The sequence below is a fragment of the Ptychodera flava genome, chromosome 14 (genome assembly GCF_041260155.1).
Source record: "Ptychodera flava strain L36383 chromosome 14, AS_Pfla_20210202, whole genome shotgun sequence".
Taxonomy (NCBI): domain Eukaryota; kingdom Metazoa; phylum Hemichordata; class Enteropneusta; family Ptychoderidae; genus Ptychodera; species Ptychodera flava.
Genome location: NC_091941.1, coordinates 39083695 through 39099125, shown reverse-complemented (window position 1 = coordinate 39099125; position 15431 = coordinate 39083695). Strand labels below are relative to the sequence as shown.

Here is a 15431-nt window from a genome sequence, read left to right as displayed (position 1 = left end):
GCAGAGACATTGTCTCTGGATGAAGGCATCCTGCTTCATCTTTGGAATGAAATTTACTATTTGAAAATATGCAACAAAGACAAATTGAGTATTAACAGAATTTGTTGGGAAATAACAGAAATCTCAATCTTCCTGACAGTAAAATAATCAATTCATTTTGTATTCCTCTCTCTTTGATTGTTTTTGGTGACTTTTACCATGTTTAGGATTAAACATTGCTGCCATGATGTTTGGCTAAAATGATAAAAACAAGAATGGATTGCTCTTGGACACTTTATTTCATCAAAACTTTGGAATACAAAATACATAAATTTAAAAACATATTGAAGAGACTGTATCCACTTTATCTCCTCAAAATCAAACATTTTTTGTAAAATAAATTATGTATTATTGTCATAGTTTTGAGTAAATACCAAGACATGATAAAATCCACACTTTTCTTAATAATTTGTTTTATTTCCAAATAAACAAAACAACACAAGTAGAACAAAAGGGTGCACACAAATCTAGTAAAACTTACTTGATTTACATAAAGTGAGAATCTTTACATATCAATCAATGGGTTTAAGCTATCCCATTTTCTGTAGTGAAATTGAGTTTGTTTTTCTTTTCAAAAATATAGAACTTTATCTGGTCTGGTCTGGTCTGAAGAAAGTGAGCAGCTACGGCCAATGAGTAAACCAGTTTGCATTCTTCTTCCGTTAAATTGTATATAAGCATAGATTTGGAAGAATGTGGCCCAGATATTTTATTGACAAGCCTACGGTACAACATTTTAGACGTTAAAGAGTTCAAAGATACACAAGTATTGTCTATATATACCATGTCTCTCTCTAACTTTTTAATTCCCCAGTGTTTAGCATCGAACGCAAAGATAAAGGGATAGCACTACTGATTCCATAAATCTTGAAGATTTGTAAACTTGTTAAATGTTTGTTTTTCCAGTGCAGTAGTCCCATGTGTGAAAGTTTCCTTGACTAGCTAATAAATCTATAACTCTATGTAGATAAAAAAACCCAAATAAAACCAACACTACGTGAACTTAATATATTGCACATCTTTTCATATGAGACGTAGCATTGCTCATATATGTTAAAATAAACATCTAATTTTGGAAGCTGAATGTAATCAAGCAACCTAACAGCTGATATAGCTCCCCTGTGTTTATGTAGAGAATAACTATTTTTGACACATGTTGATGAAGAAGGTGGAAATCTTTGATAGCTTATTTCAGTAGCCAGAAAAAAGTGGCTAAATAGCTGCAAAAATACACAATTTCATCATAATTTGAATATATCACATTGGATCATCCCTAAGAACATGTCAACCAAAGCTATCTGTGGAGTAGTTTTATGAGAATGAAATTTTCTGACAAAAAATTGCCCAAAGAAATAAAAATTGCAGATTTCACCATAATTCAATAAATCATATATTAAAATAATCCCTTGGAACCTGTATACCAAATATCAAAGCTATCAGACTTGCAGTTTTTGAGAAACAAATTTTTTGACCAAAAATGGCAAAATTGCCCCAAAAATAAAAAATTGCAGACTTCGTCATAATTTATATATATCACATTTAGTTCATCTGTAGGAACCTGTATACAAAATTTCAAAGCTATCAGATGAGTAGTTTTGGAAATACACATTTTTTGACCAAAAATGGTAAAAATTGCTCCAAAATTACAAAATTCCAGATTTCATCAGAAATTCAATATATGTTACTTAGTTTATCTGTAGAAACCTGTATACCAAATTTCAAAGCTATCAGACCAGTCCTTTTTGAGAAACACATTTTTTGACCAAAAATGGCAAAAATTGCCTTAAAAATACAAATTAGCACATTTCTGCACAATTTGAACAAATCTGAGGTAGATCATCCCTCGGGACCTATGTATTAAATATCAAAGCTATCTGACCGGTAGTTTTGAAGAAGAAGATTTTTAAAGATTTTGACCAAAAATGTCAAAAATTGCCTTAATTAAACACAAATATGCAAATTTCACCATGATTTGAACAAATCTAACAGAAGTCACCCTAGGTAAACTGCAAATCAAATTTCAAAGCAATCAAACAAGCGGTTTCAGAGAGGAAGATTTTTTTACCAAATACAGCAAAAAATGCCCCAAAAATACAAATATGCAAATTTCACCATGATTTGAACAAACTTAAGTGAGGTCATTCCAAGTGAATTGCGTGTGAAATTTCAAAGGCAATAGGACTTGTAGTTTCAGAAGAAGGCAATTGTTGACAGACGACGGACGGACGACGACAGAAAATCAACCTATTTGATAAGCTCTGCGTTGCTGACAGCGGAGCTAAAAAGTTGATTCCTGAAAACCTCTGTTGATGAAACTTAATTGTGTGCAAAATTTCTTAATTTGATAAACAGCACCTTTCTGAGGAAGATGATCAAGATATTATTTGACAATGTTACTTGTTCCGATTAGCTTGAGAATATTTGTAACCGGTCTGAATATCTGTCAATAATGGCATGTGAAGTTCCAACCGTTTACAATCTTTATGATATAATGTCATTAAAACTACACATACATTAATTCAAACTGCTGTGTAATGACAGGGATATGTACATCACTCTTGGAATACATAGTGGTGTGATATGTAACATGAACATTGACGGTCTGTAAGTGAACAACCTGGTTTTTATTATTCTAAGTGATCTGAGCAACTGTGTTCTGGTTATATGCTCTGCAATAGCCTGTGAAACAATACTTAATGAAGTTGGTGGTACTTTTATTAAACTACACCATATGGACCATGATGATCTTTAATGATGGTTATTTTGTCGATCACTTGACCACCCTGGAAAAAAAATATGTCATAAAATTACTATATGAAAACTAAGTAGCAAAAGAAAGCTAAATTGTTAGGAATAAATATTATTTATCAACCCATTGCACACTTGTTTCATGTTTGATGTAAATCACACTATTTACTGACTGTGATGTTTGGAAATGTAGTGGATATTCACCATGCCATTCTTCCTAGCAGTCATCACGATACTGCAAATCATCAGAGACTGACTATTACAGCCTGATCAAACTTTGGATATTCTAATACTCATACATACAGGCAACATGTGGAACAAGTGCTCCTGTTCAATCACATCTCAGACAAGACCATCTATCAGAATTCTTTATTTTTTTTTAACTATATGAAACTTAACAGAAACATTATGACCTTACTGACCTTTCAGACAACCAATAACCAATTGCTTACCTTATCATCTGACACTTGTTCCAGGTACAAATGTGTGCCATTAATAATTTGCATACGAGTATAGCCATAATCCTGTGCTCGGAAAGCACTCCATGGACGAAACGGTGGCTGGAAGCCATCATGTTTCTCTTGACAACCCTTGGTAAAATATCAAGGTCAAAGGTTGGTTGAAATGTATTGATAGGACAGGGTTAGTGACACTGTTGCAAAGATGTTAAGCAATGATAAACATACAGGCATATTCAATCAGTATTTGATTATCAATAGACTAGTATCAATGTTCAAGTGATCCTGCAGTCTAGTTTGCAAGGTGTACACACACTCTTTACCATTGTTCTCCATATGTGCTCAATAGGTCATCATGCCAATACAATGGCAAATTCACCTGTCCAAGCAAAAATACCGATGGTGCCAGACTTCAACTGTCAGATGTGCTTACTCCTGCAAATGTTCAGTTCATTATAGGCAACAATCATTTCAAACAGTTTTGAAGGGGCATATCAGCAACTATTTTGTTCTTTGTTTATAGGTTAAAATGAATTGATGAATTTTGAGGTAAAGTATTTGCCACTATTTTTTCTGTAAGTCTATTGATTTGTGTAACCTGTTTGAGAGAGACTAACGCAAGTTTATTAGGGCGTCTCTGCCAAAATAAACTTGTTACATGCAGTACAGTTGAAGAGATAGGTTGTTTATATTCAAAAGGAAACAACAAAGAAGAACAAATGATTAACATCATGTAGACAATGCAAACAAGAACAAATGTGAAGACTCCACTTTAAGCTGTAATTGATTCAAACAGTTTCATGCAATGGAAGCATACATGAACCATAAGGTATTACAAAGAACTGAAATCCCTATTTGAAGCAAGTCTAGATTTCACATAAACATTAAAACTTACAGCAGATCCTGTTATTATGTGTACAGGTGCCTTTGGATTGGTGTATGGTTCACTGGAACTACCATTATAAACCTACAAAGTTACAGAACAACAGATGTTTGGAATTCAAATTGTTGCCTGTTAACCCTAAATTGTAATCAAACCCAGGGTAATTAATTCACAAGTCCATTACATTAAATCACATCACAGTGATACTGTGGAGTATATTTTTTGTGAGATCAGAAGACAAATTTGGTACAACCATCCTTCCATACAAAGTTGCCATGCTATGTTCAAGTGCAGAACACAGCAGACAACTGATTGCATCAGGTCGTAGAGTCCATTGTTGTTTTTACACACATTGCACAGTCAAAGTAAAAAGCTCTTTGCGGTCTGTACCACTTTCCTGTCCATCTTTTCTAATCTTTTCTAATCTATGATTAGTTGTTAATTAAAGTGAAACACTACTTTGACGATTGAATTTTCAGTCAATCAATTTATCCCAACAATTTAGCAATATCTTGACAAGATATTCAAAGCATCTCACAGCGAAAAGACGAACAAACAGAATCTAACTCAGGATCATTACTATAACTGTACTGGATATTTGATAAAGTTGTACTCTGACTTTCCGCACTGAGCAAAAGAAAGAAAACAAACTGACCTCCCTATCATAAACTGGCCATAATCGTTCATAGGAATGTTCATGTGCCCATATCTCCAAATCAACACCTTCAAAAAAACAAGTCATCGTTGATGACACAGTCCCCACTTGTTAATGGGTACTTTGATTACAGGTCCTCAGAGAGGATAGAGTCCTCTTCATTAGGTCTGTGATAAAAATACTTTTGAATAAATTCGCTTGATACATGTCTGAGTTGTAGTTCAAGACATGAAAAAATCGTAATAAAATTGCCACCCGGCGGCCATATTGGATCGTATCACAAAACAAATCACTGTGCATATGTATGACATAGGTCAATGTCCTTGTACCAACTTTGATTAAAATCGGTTGAGATATGCCTGAGTTATGGCTTTGTACATGAAAAAATCATAACAAAATGGCCGCACAGCAGCCATATTGGATCGTATCACAAAACAAATTAAGGTGCATATGTATGACATTGGTCGATCTCCTTGTAACAACTTTGAATAAATTTGCTTGATACATGTATGAGTTATGGTTCTGGACACGAAAAAACGTAATAAAATGGCCACATGGTGGCCATATTGGATTGTATCACAAAACAAATCAACGTGCATGTGCATGACATAGGTCAATGTCCTTGTACCAAGTTTGAATAAAATCGGTTGAGATATGCCTGAGTTATGGCTCTGTACATGAAAAAATCGTAACAAAATGGCCGCACAGCAGCCATATTGGATCGTATCACAAAACAAATTGATGTGCATAGCTATAACATTGGTCAATGTCCTTGTACCAACTTTGAATAAAATCTGTTGAACATGCCTGAGTAATGACTCTGTACATGAAAAATCGTAATAAAATGGCCGCCTGGCGGCCATATTGGATTGTATCACAAAACAAATTGACGTGCATATGTATGACATAGGTCAATGTCCTTGTACCAAGTTTGAATAAAATCGGTTGAGATATGCCTGAGTTATGGCTCTGTACATGAAAAAATCGTAACAAAATGGCCGCACGGCGGCCATATTGGATCGTATCACAAAACAAATTAACATGCATATCTATGACATTGGTCAATGTCCTTGTACCAACTTTGAATAAAATCAGTTGAAACATGCCTGAGTTATGGCTCTGTACATGAAAAAATCGTAATAAAATGGCCGCCTGGCAGCCATATTGGATTGTACCACAAAACAAATCGACGTGCATCTGTATGACATATGAAGTAATCCTTGTACCAAGTTTGAATGAAATCGCTCCAGGCATCTCTGAGATATCTGCGTGAACGGACGGACGGACGCACGCACGGACGCACGCACTGACGCACGCACGCACGGACGCACGCACGGACATGACCAAACATATAAGTCCCCCCGGACCGTGTCCGTGGGGACTAGTTACATAAGTATCAAAATGAGCATGAATTAAATTATTTTGTGTTTTTGAAAAAAAGTAATATCAAGTGTAAATCATCAGTGTAATAAAGAAGTCAATTTTCATCAAACATCTCTAGAATTATTGACATCCATGAAAGACTCAAATTAATTATTGGTAATGTGGAAGAATCATAATTGCAGATGATCTCATAGCCACAGGAAATATGAATATCAAGATTGGCAAACACTAAAATTTACATGCATTAGATTTCGTATGTAACTGAGTAGCATAGCACGCAATGTAATACTTACCATATTTGTAGAATAGTTTCTCCAATCCATATTGACCATTATATCCTGTTCTAACCTAAAGATATGGCAGATCATTTCATAGTTAAGAATACATTGGGTTTCATCAAACCTACATGACCAATGGCTAGCAATTTTCACCTGGTGTGGAACACTGCATAATTTGTAAAAAATAGATAAATTGTTCGAAAAGGAATAATGATGTAATGATGTTGTTAACAGCAACTGACCCACTTGACAATAAGGAAGAGAGTGCAGATCTATTTAATATCAATTCATTTTGGCAAAGTTGAACATCAATATACCCTGTATTCATTCTTCACTAATTTCACACTCTGATTGGTAATTTGTGGTCATGGATAAAGATTTTGAATCTTGGACCACCAAACTTACCTACTCCACTGACAAAAAATTGAAGTGTATACCAGAAGATCTCTTTACTTTCAACTTTGTCTGATTGACAGGATACTAGTAAAGTTAACTTAACACTCACAATACTTTCAAACGTGGTACAATCATCGTGGTCATTATTGGAACAGTACATAGGGCGATGTCCCATTACTATAATCCAAGGATGCTTTGCTCTTGACTCTGGCTTTGTGGCTTCCTATTAAAAACAGCATAAACTGATATGTCAGTATATCGTATTCATCATGTCCTGAAAAGAAATCCAATGCTGTGTGCGTGATGCCTATATTTTATATTTTTACCATTTCTGTGATATGCATAGGCCTAGTATGTCAGTCCTACTTCTATTCATGTGAACATGTATGGGTTGTGATGGTGGAAAAATTGATACAGGATGAAGTTGAATAAAAATTGTGCATGCTTGTTGAAAGATGAGTTTTGAATCTGGATTTGAAGATATCCACATTGGGTGCTGTGAGAATGAATGGTCGCTGTATGATGTAAGTCTGATCATAGGTATACTGGGTAATTATTTGCAGCTGGAACTGACAGTTCTGCTAGGATTGTCTTTTGTGTGATAAGGTCAGAAATGTATGGTGGAGTCAAACAATGTTAGGACTTTATTTGTGATCAACAGGATTTTAAATTGGATCTGTAAGTGACTGGAAGCAGGTGCAGCTGTTTTGGTGTAGATGTGATGTGATCACACTTCTTGGCATATGGTAACAAGACAAGAAGCACTATTTTGGGCTGTCTGTAACAGATTGAGGGTGAGCAAGCTGCTTCTTTTGTAACCTACAATTTTTCTTTTTTCTCTGAATTGAAGATTAATATTTGAGATTTTAAATAGAGCAAAAACATCCACATGTCATCACATTAGTTTTGTTGCTAGGAGTTGAAATGCATTTACTTTTTGCATCAAAGTATAGAAATTCTATATATTTGATAAAATGTAACCTTAAATACTATTCTCTAATGGTTGTAAACATTTTACCTGCATTTTGGCCATGATCAATAATATGTCAAAGTTTAGAAAAGTTTTTGTTGAAATATTATTATAAATATTTGGAATTATCACAATTTTTGTCCTCTCCACTGACAATCGACACTTGCATTGGTTAAATCCCCAATTCAATCAACGAAAATACTTTTGTCAAATATTTCATACTTTCTATTCAATGATTGTTTCACTACTTTATGGCTGAGCTGTTGAACTTTAGATATCTTGAGTAAAATATAGGGTTAACAGCTTACTTACAGAGCGAGATCCCTCTAATTAAACCTCTGTCAATTACACTGAAATCATGATAACTTCACTTTTGGAGAAATGTTTGTTCATTGGGTAAATCTGTGGAATCATTTACAAGATATTCTTAATTATACTAATATCTAAAGATTTTTTAAGTTAACTTCCCGAGACAAAACACTGGGGTGTAAAATTTCATTATCATTGCCGGCGCGCTGTGGCAGCAAATCATATGAGGATATATTGCAATCATTACAATGTTTTCTCTCACAGTACAGTCACTGCAGATGAGCGCCTCATAAAGTGTGTGTTTCACAGTTTTCAGGCTTGATGACATAGCTTACCAACTCGTGTGGTTAGCAAGCCGTATAACAGAGCAACCCCATGACATAGCATTGCCACAGTCCAGTTTAGCAACAATGGGTAAACAGAATAACTATTTCACAATGCATCTGATGAGGAAGTAAATACTTCAACAAGTGCTGACAATGTGTTTATGAAACTGGAGAGTATTGTCAAACATGACCCAGAGGTTGCAAGCTGCTGTTACTGGCTGGATGACTGACAGTAGAATTAATATGGATACTGCTGACAGGATAAAGAGTAAGGTCAAGTCCTATTTTTGAATTGTGTTTTACCTCCAAATCTTGATGCAGCCAATGCCATTGATTTTTCATTTGTTGTTTTCCAAAGTTGATATAGAAGTACACTTCTGTTGATATGGATATTATGTGGGCTGGACCAATATTCCAACTGAGAGATACATGTAATAAATAAAAACAGTATATATGTGTAAACTAAAAGCAATTTTTGATGCATGGGAGATGGGATGAAGAAATAATCTTTTCATTGGTGAATTCTCGGTGCAAGTCATGATGCTGAAAGCCAGCAATATCTACAGAATTGACATGATTTAGCATACCTTAAAATTTGTATTGGACCATGACATTTCCAGTAGACATTCTTGAGGTTCAGATAAAGAAAGACTAAAGTGCAACAGATGAACAGACCAACTGGGCTGTTCTGAAACCAAAATCAACTAAAACTAACATAGAGTAACATTGTAAACTGACTGTACATTTATCAAATGTGTGGTTTTGAGTTACAATTCCAACAGCATGAAATTGACTCAGTAATTGATTTCTATAATGGAGCACACATTTACAGCAGCGACTACAATTTTCAAGTTATGTCTAAAACCCCTTGATGATTCCAACATTGTTACAGTTACTTTTGGATCATTTTTTATTTCTGACAAAAAATCAGCTGAGAGTTTTAACAAAGAACATGATCTATAAATGGAAAAAGTCTCTTAACTAAGGTTACTGTAGAAGATGTCACCATCTGCAAAACTCTGTCATATTATCATGCAAGGAAAGTTGTCTTACATTTTATCTATTCTGCAACTTTTTGCTTTAAAAGATACAAATTGCTGTCTCTTACCTAAACCATAGATTTTGACTTTGCTCATATCCAGGCATTGTGAACCTATTCTTGTAATGGGAAAAGTTGCTGTGAAGAAAATAAGGGGATTGTGAAAGTCTGGTGTCTTTAACCCTTTCAACACCATGGTTTGGCCCAATATTAAAACCTACTTGAGGTACTAAGTGATGGATTCAAAACTACACGGACACTTTACATGCCATTTAATCATTGACACAACTATAAATAAGTATAATATTGACACAAAAATTGTACTTTGCCCATTGGTTTATGTCCACTGCCCTGATTTTATCTTAACAATGATTGAATGTAAACAAGTGTTTTATATAAATGATCTAAGAATATTATGGTTTGTCAGACTGCATTGAATCAGAATTTTTCTCAGAAAAAAAAGAACAAATTTGGACGTTTGACTGAAAATGCTGGTGGCTGTTACATTTATAAATACCCAAACTAACATACAGTATCTTTGAAATTTCAAACTTGAACAAACTTACATGACATAAATTACAAAACCAATCACACAGCAAATGTTCTGATATCAATAGTATTATTTCTCACTCATCTATGAAATCTCCATGCATCTTTCAAAGTCTTGCATTGAAGCTGACTCTGATGAAGACTTACTATGCGTTTTCATGGTTACCAGGACACACCATGTATGGCAGGTAGGCTGCAACTGGTTCTATCTGTCTCATGAATTCATCACCAGTAACACCTTCATAACTGTCAAAGTCATATGCAAAGTCACCTGAGAATACAAAAACAAAATGAAATATGTAACATTGTGGTGGATAGATATTGAAAAAAGGTATGGCTAATTAATGTCTTGTCAGAGATATTTCTTTGGCTAAAATTTGTATGGAGAATTTGTAAAATCAACAGTTTGCATGCCTTTCTAGTTTCTATCGTTTGAAACTGACATGTTATACCTGACACCTAAATGTTTTGTTTTTATTTGTTTCAATGTTTCCAAAGTTTCAGCTATTGCAGTGTAAAAGAATGAAACTAATCACCCATGAGGCCAGAGATTACAATCTGTATGTTATTACTTGTACATACATGTATGAAAGATAAAGGGTCCCATATAACCCTTCATGGATGGCTGACTCTAAACATTTTATTTCTAAAAACTTGACATTTGGTATATGTCTCAAGGGGTGTTTTCTTACACTTTCACAATGAAAATTAGTTACTTCACTGCTTGATCCAGTCTACTTCTACAAACTGCTCCATTTTGAATTAAAAATAACTGACAACACTAGAATGAACATGAACATACATCTTGTCTCTGTTTTCAGATGCTAATTTCCTTGCTTACAGTTGGAAGAGATGGGTTTTCATCAACAGTAAACAACACAGTGTAATGATCTGTTGTTTTTGAAATGAAACCATCTACATCCTGAATGATTTGTAGCTCCTTACCAACATGAAGAATGGCATCAAAGTGTCCTTTCTGAGTTTCTTCCTCCAAAGCGGCAAGTGATTGTGCATTGATATTCCCCATATCACCAAATACAGCGAATTTTGGACTCCAGTCGGTGCCATCTTGAAAAGTGGTAAAATAATACACTGCACTCCAACCATCAGGACTTCCACAGTGATAAACTAAAAAATCAAATTGATGTTCTTCAGAATAAAGTATAGACAGAGGTTTCCTATTCATGTTACATGCGGCTAAAATGGTATTTTAATATTGAAATTTGAAATAAAGGACAATGAAGCACAGAGTAATGAGAGCACATACATTTTAACAGCAATGTCTTCATCACCACTTTTGATAATCTTTGTTGATTGAATAACTCTGCTATAACTTTGTTCTCAGATTTTAATATTTTATTTTTTATGCTTTTTAAATGCTAATCCCTTTTACTATTTTGTTTCAGTTTTCCCTTAAACCATTAATAATGTTTGCACAGGTACATGTCTTTCATCATCTGTTTGGTAGACACTGACATTATATCACTGTGATATCATGATTTACTTTAGCTCCTTTCAAATGGTTCAATTGGACCCACTGCACTGCCAAGCTGGTTTTTGTCAACTGATAAAGATCTAAATGCACTGGTATTGTACCTGACATGATGAATAACTGATCATGTGCTTTCAAGTTATACACAATTACAGCTAAACTGACATTGTGTCAAAGTCTATGTATCACAAACAATAGAGTAAATAGGCAAATTACGTCATTGTTCTCTCAATAAATATAGGAGGAGTTAAAATGAAACAATGGACACTGACATTATGTCAAATTTTTATGTACAACAAACAATGAAATTACATTTCATGAAAAATGTTGTGGATATAGACTCAGTGACAGTATACTTACAATATGTTTGATTTGCTTGAAGTTCAGTAATTTTGACTCGGTGGATAAACTGTGTTCGGTGCTCTTTACCCCCATCAACAAACTTTGTACTGGTACCATTGACTGCAAAGTTCAGTTGATTGATTCCATATTCCACTGTGGATTGTGAAGTTGTGTTGAATGTACTCCATGTAACTATCATCTCTGTGTTGATACCTAGGACATGAAACATGGAGAATTCATGTAGATATAATAAAATGACAAATAAAATAAAAGCTGATGGAAGCACATACTCTCATTAATTGACTGAAACACTTGTTTCAGTGCTTTGGCAATTGAGGATGTGTATTTTTTTGTTTTGGTTTTCCTTTCATCAATAAGTTGTAGGATTCTAAAAGAAAAGATAATAACTATAGGTTCAACTAAGCTATACAGTTGACAACTTTTCATAATTCACTATTGTAGAAATTTCACTATCACTCGAGAGCACAATTTTCATTTCAACTGATGTATCAGTATTTTCTCTACTGAGCACTTGTGCTCAGAAATCATGCACTAACCATAGACCCTAAACAAAGACTAAGACAGCAAGCAAAAGTGTGTGTGCGGACATAAATGATATATAGTGAACTGTGAAGTTGCTGTTGTTTCCAGGGACATCACTCCCTCAAAATAAAGACAAAATATCACTTTTCATTATGCCCTGAATGATGATCGTGATGTGGATGTACAGTACACATTAACCTGGCAAACAGCCAATAATGTATGTAGTCTTGTGATTTGGTTTCTATAAACACCAGTGCAATTTTATTTTCATGTTTTAATAATGGTAAAGTTTGAAAGCATAAATTGAAACATTGTATCAATTATGGCAGGGTGGAAAATCTAAGCTTTAACTGTTAGTCACATCTAAGAGAAATAAGCTAAGCAAAATTTCATTCGAGGCTGTTTGTTCTGCCATTTCACTCTCAGGTATGGGTGATTTTAGTAAGTTTTTCTTTCTTTTGTGCCATTGAGCAAAATATTTAACATACTTGAAATTTTTTTCCCCCGCAAGATTAATTCCTAACCATGTGCACTAGGGAAAATAATTTTTAAGTGCATGCAGGGAAATCATAGTGAATATGTCATTGATAGTCTTTGAGGATAAATCAGTGGAAATTTGGTCCAACTGTCCTTTGCTATATTGTTTAAGGTTTCCAGGGGGGTGGGGAGATCATGCACTTGGAGAAATCTGATCTTGGAGAAACAAATAAAAATCGAACTCCATCAAAAACCCAGTATTTATGCCACTTATCTTGTCTGCCATGTATCTTGACACTACTCCTTTGTTTATAAACACATTTCTGCATTCCTAATCAGTGAAAGTGAAGATCAACGCGTGCCGTCATGTGATTTGCACTTGCAAGCACTTCTTAGGACATGACAAAAATCACTTTCTCCTGGGCAAATGGTGAGGAATTTTCCTTGCAAGGAAAATATATCAAATGTGTTAAATATTTCACAGCTAATTTCTCTCGTGTGCAGAAGCCTTTATGTGTCTTCCAGCTTCATTATATTGTCTCATAAAAAGGGAAAGACAGTAAATATTTGATCCTGTTGAAATGAAACAAAAATACTGAATCACAGATTTTTCTTTATACATACACTCAGAGTAATAGTTTTGGGACAGGGTAGTGAATTTCGCTCAAAGCCGTTTCATACATGACGAGCAGTACGAAATCTTATTACCATACCCTTTGAAACTTTATTGTGATTATCCTCAAAATTCATACCTTATGCTTCAAAACGCTCGTTTCGTGTGATTTTCGGCCGAATTCGACAGACACATCGTCAAAACATAAGCGACAAATTGACTGTCACTACTGTGGCGTAGGTACGCGACTTGTGTGTCAAGCATGATTCACCATGGTTACTCTTAATACTCTACCATGGATTCACTCAGAAATCACCCCTTCCTTTATTTTACGATAATCAATACACCTTCCTACCTGTCCATGATAAATGGATCTGTTCTGGTCGCCCTCCGAAGGGACTTGCGCCAACTATTGACGGACAAATCACAAGAAACATGTAAAGGCTTATTTTCACGTCTTCAGCGATGTTTCCATTTGCCGCCATGGTTGTTGCAGCGATGTGATGGGACACTTCCTGTAGTTCAAGTGTCAGTGGGTGCATACATTTCACTTTCAAGAACCGGGTGCCGAAGGGCGTACACCGTATGCGTACGAAGTATTTCCACCTCAAACTACAGACGTGCGTTACTGCCAAATTGTCGCGTTAGGCAGTATGTATTCCTCCCACTTGTCATGTCATACAGTAGAAGATCACAACAATGCACGGCCCGTGAATGCAATATGCAAATAACTGTGAGGTCAAATGAGGTCACGTGACATAATGTGGGCCGGCCATCCCCTCCCACCCCCCCCCCCGCAGCTGCTAAGGGGTGGACCATTTGATATCCTGGGGGGTCTGGAAGATTTTCGAAAAAAAAAATCCCAGGGGGAAAAAAATTCTGCCTTACGTGACTTGTGAAAAAAATAACTGGCAAGCTAATGTGGAAGAAAAAAAATCTATCACAGTATCAGCAAGAACCTTTTGGGATGTAACTTTTCATGACAGCTTTTCCCCACAGAGATTTAGACGTGGTGGCTATGGCCTATTTTGGCCAAATCGGCCATTCCCACTACGTCTATTAAAATTCATGAGTTTACTTTTCTTGTTTAAGCACACACTTTATAGATGGAAATCTGGGGAATGGCTATTACATTTTCCTACTCTTAATTTGCATGAACTGATCTGGGCAGTATTTTGCACCACCATTGACATGCCTCCCCCTTGGTGAACTGTTAGTATTATCAGTATCTATGACAATTCACGTTTTATTGCCATTGTCAAAGGGCTATCACCACAGTTACAATGCCATAGTAAAACACCAACATCACAGAAATATTTTGGCAATTACAGAGGAGTCTGGTTGTCACAGATTTTCAATTCGTTTCTCTCTGTATGCATACAATGTATAATTTCTAAAAATCTATATCAACTGATAAAATTTCATCCTGAGATATTTCATCACTCTAACGAATGGGCCATCACATTCTTAGTACACAAGAGATGGTACGGTAAACATCTGTGTGTCCACATTACTAGAGATTTCCCATAATGAATCATGATTTGTACCAACGTAGATTCCCCCTGTGAAGTCTACCGTGTCTCCCCTGTGTAGACAAATTCCTGGACCAGTTGAGAACTTCTGAAAACGTAATTTTAAGGACACCTTTCTTCTCAATTCCCATTTTAAAGGATTAAGAAAATTGCGCTTGATTGAGAGAGGAGATAGTATTTTTGTAAATTTTCCACTGATTGTGTCCTCAGCCATACAGACAAAAGGGATGGAAAGGAGGGAGACTAGTTGCACCTGTTTTATGAAACAAGAGGATATTGATTTTTTCCAAATAGAAAAGACGAAAGAAATTTACATGCTAACTTTTTTCAGAGAATAACCCCTTCAGTTGGTCATAACTTGCTTCCCAAAACTCTGACATTTGTAGTACCTGCAGAATG

The 15431-nt window shown here is 35.2% G+C and overlaps 1 protein-coding gene across 1 annotated transcript; it reads right to left on the bottom strand.

The window, feature by feature from the left end:
• Positions 1–435: 435 nt before the first annotated feature.
• On the bottom strand, positions 436–14234 carry LOC139150431 (acid phosphatase type 7-like). The gene is made up of 12 exons (XM_070722803.1): positions 13856–14234; positions 11886–12080; positions 10979–11161; positions 10181–10304; positions 9554–9622; positions 8749–8863; positions 6950–7063; positions 6460–6514; positions 4784–4851; positions 4141–4212; positions 3240–3377; positions 436–2822 (listed from the first exon to the last, which is right to left on the bottom strand). The coding sequence occupies exons 1-12, from the start codon at positions 14040–14042 to the stop codon at positions 2757–2759; spliced, it is 1386 nt and encodes a 461-aa protein (XP_070578904.1). The 5' UTR covers positions 14043–14234; the 3' UTR covers positions 436–2756.
• Positions 14235–15431: the final 1197 nt, after the last annotated feature.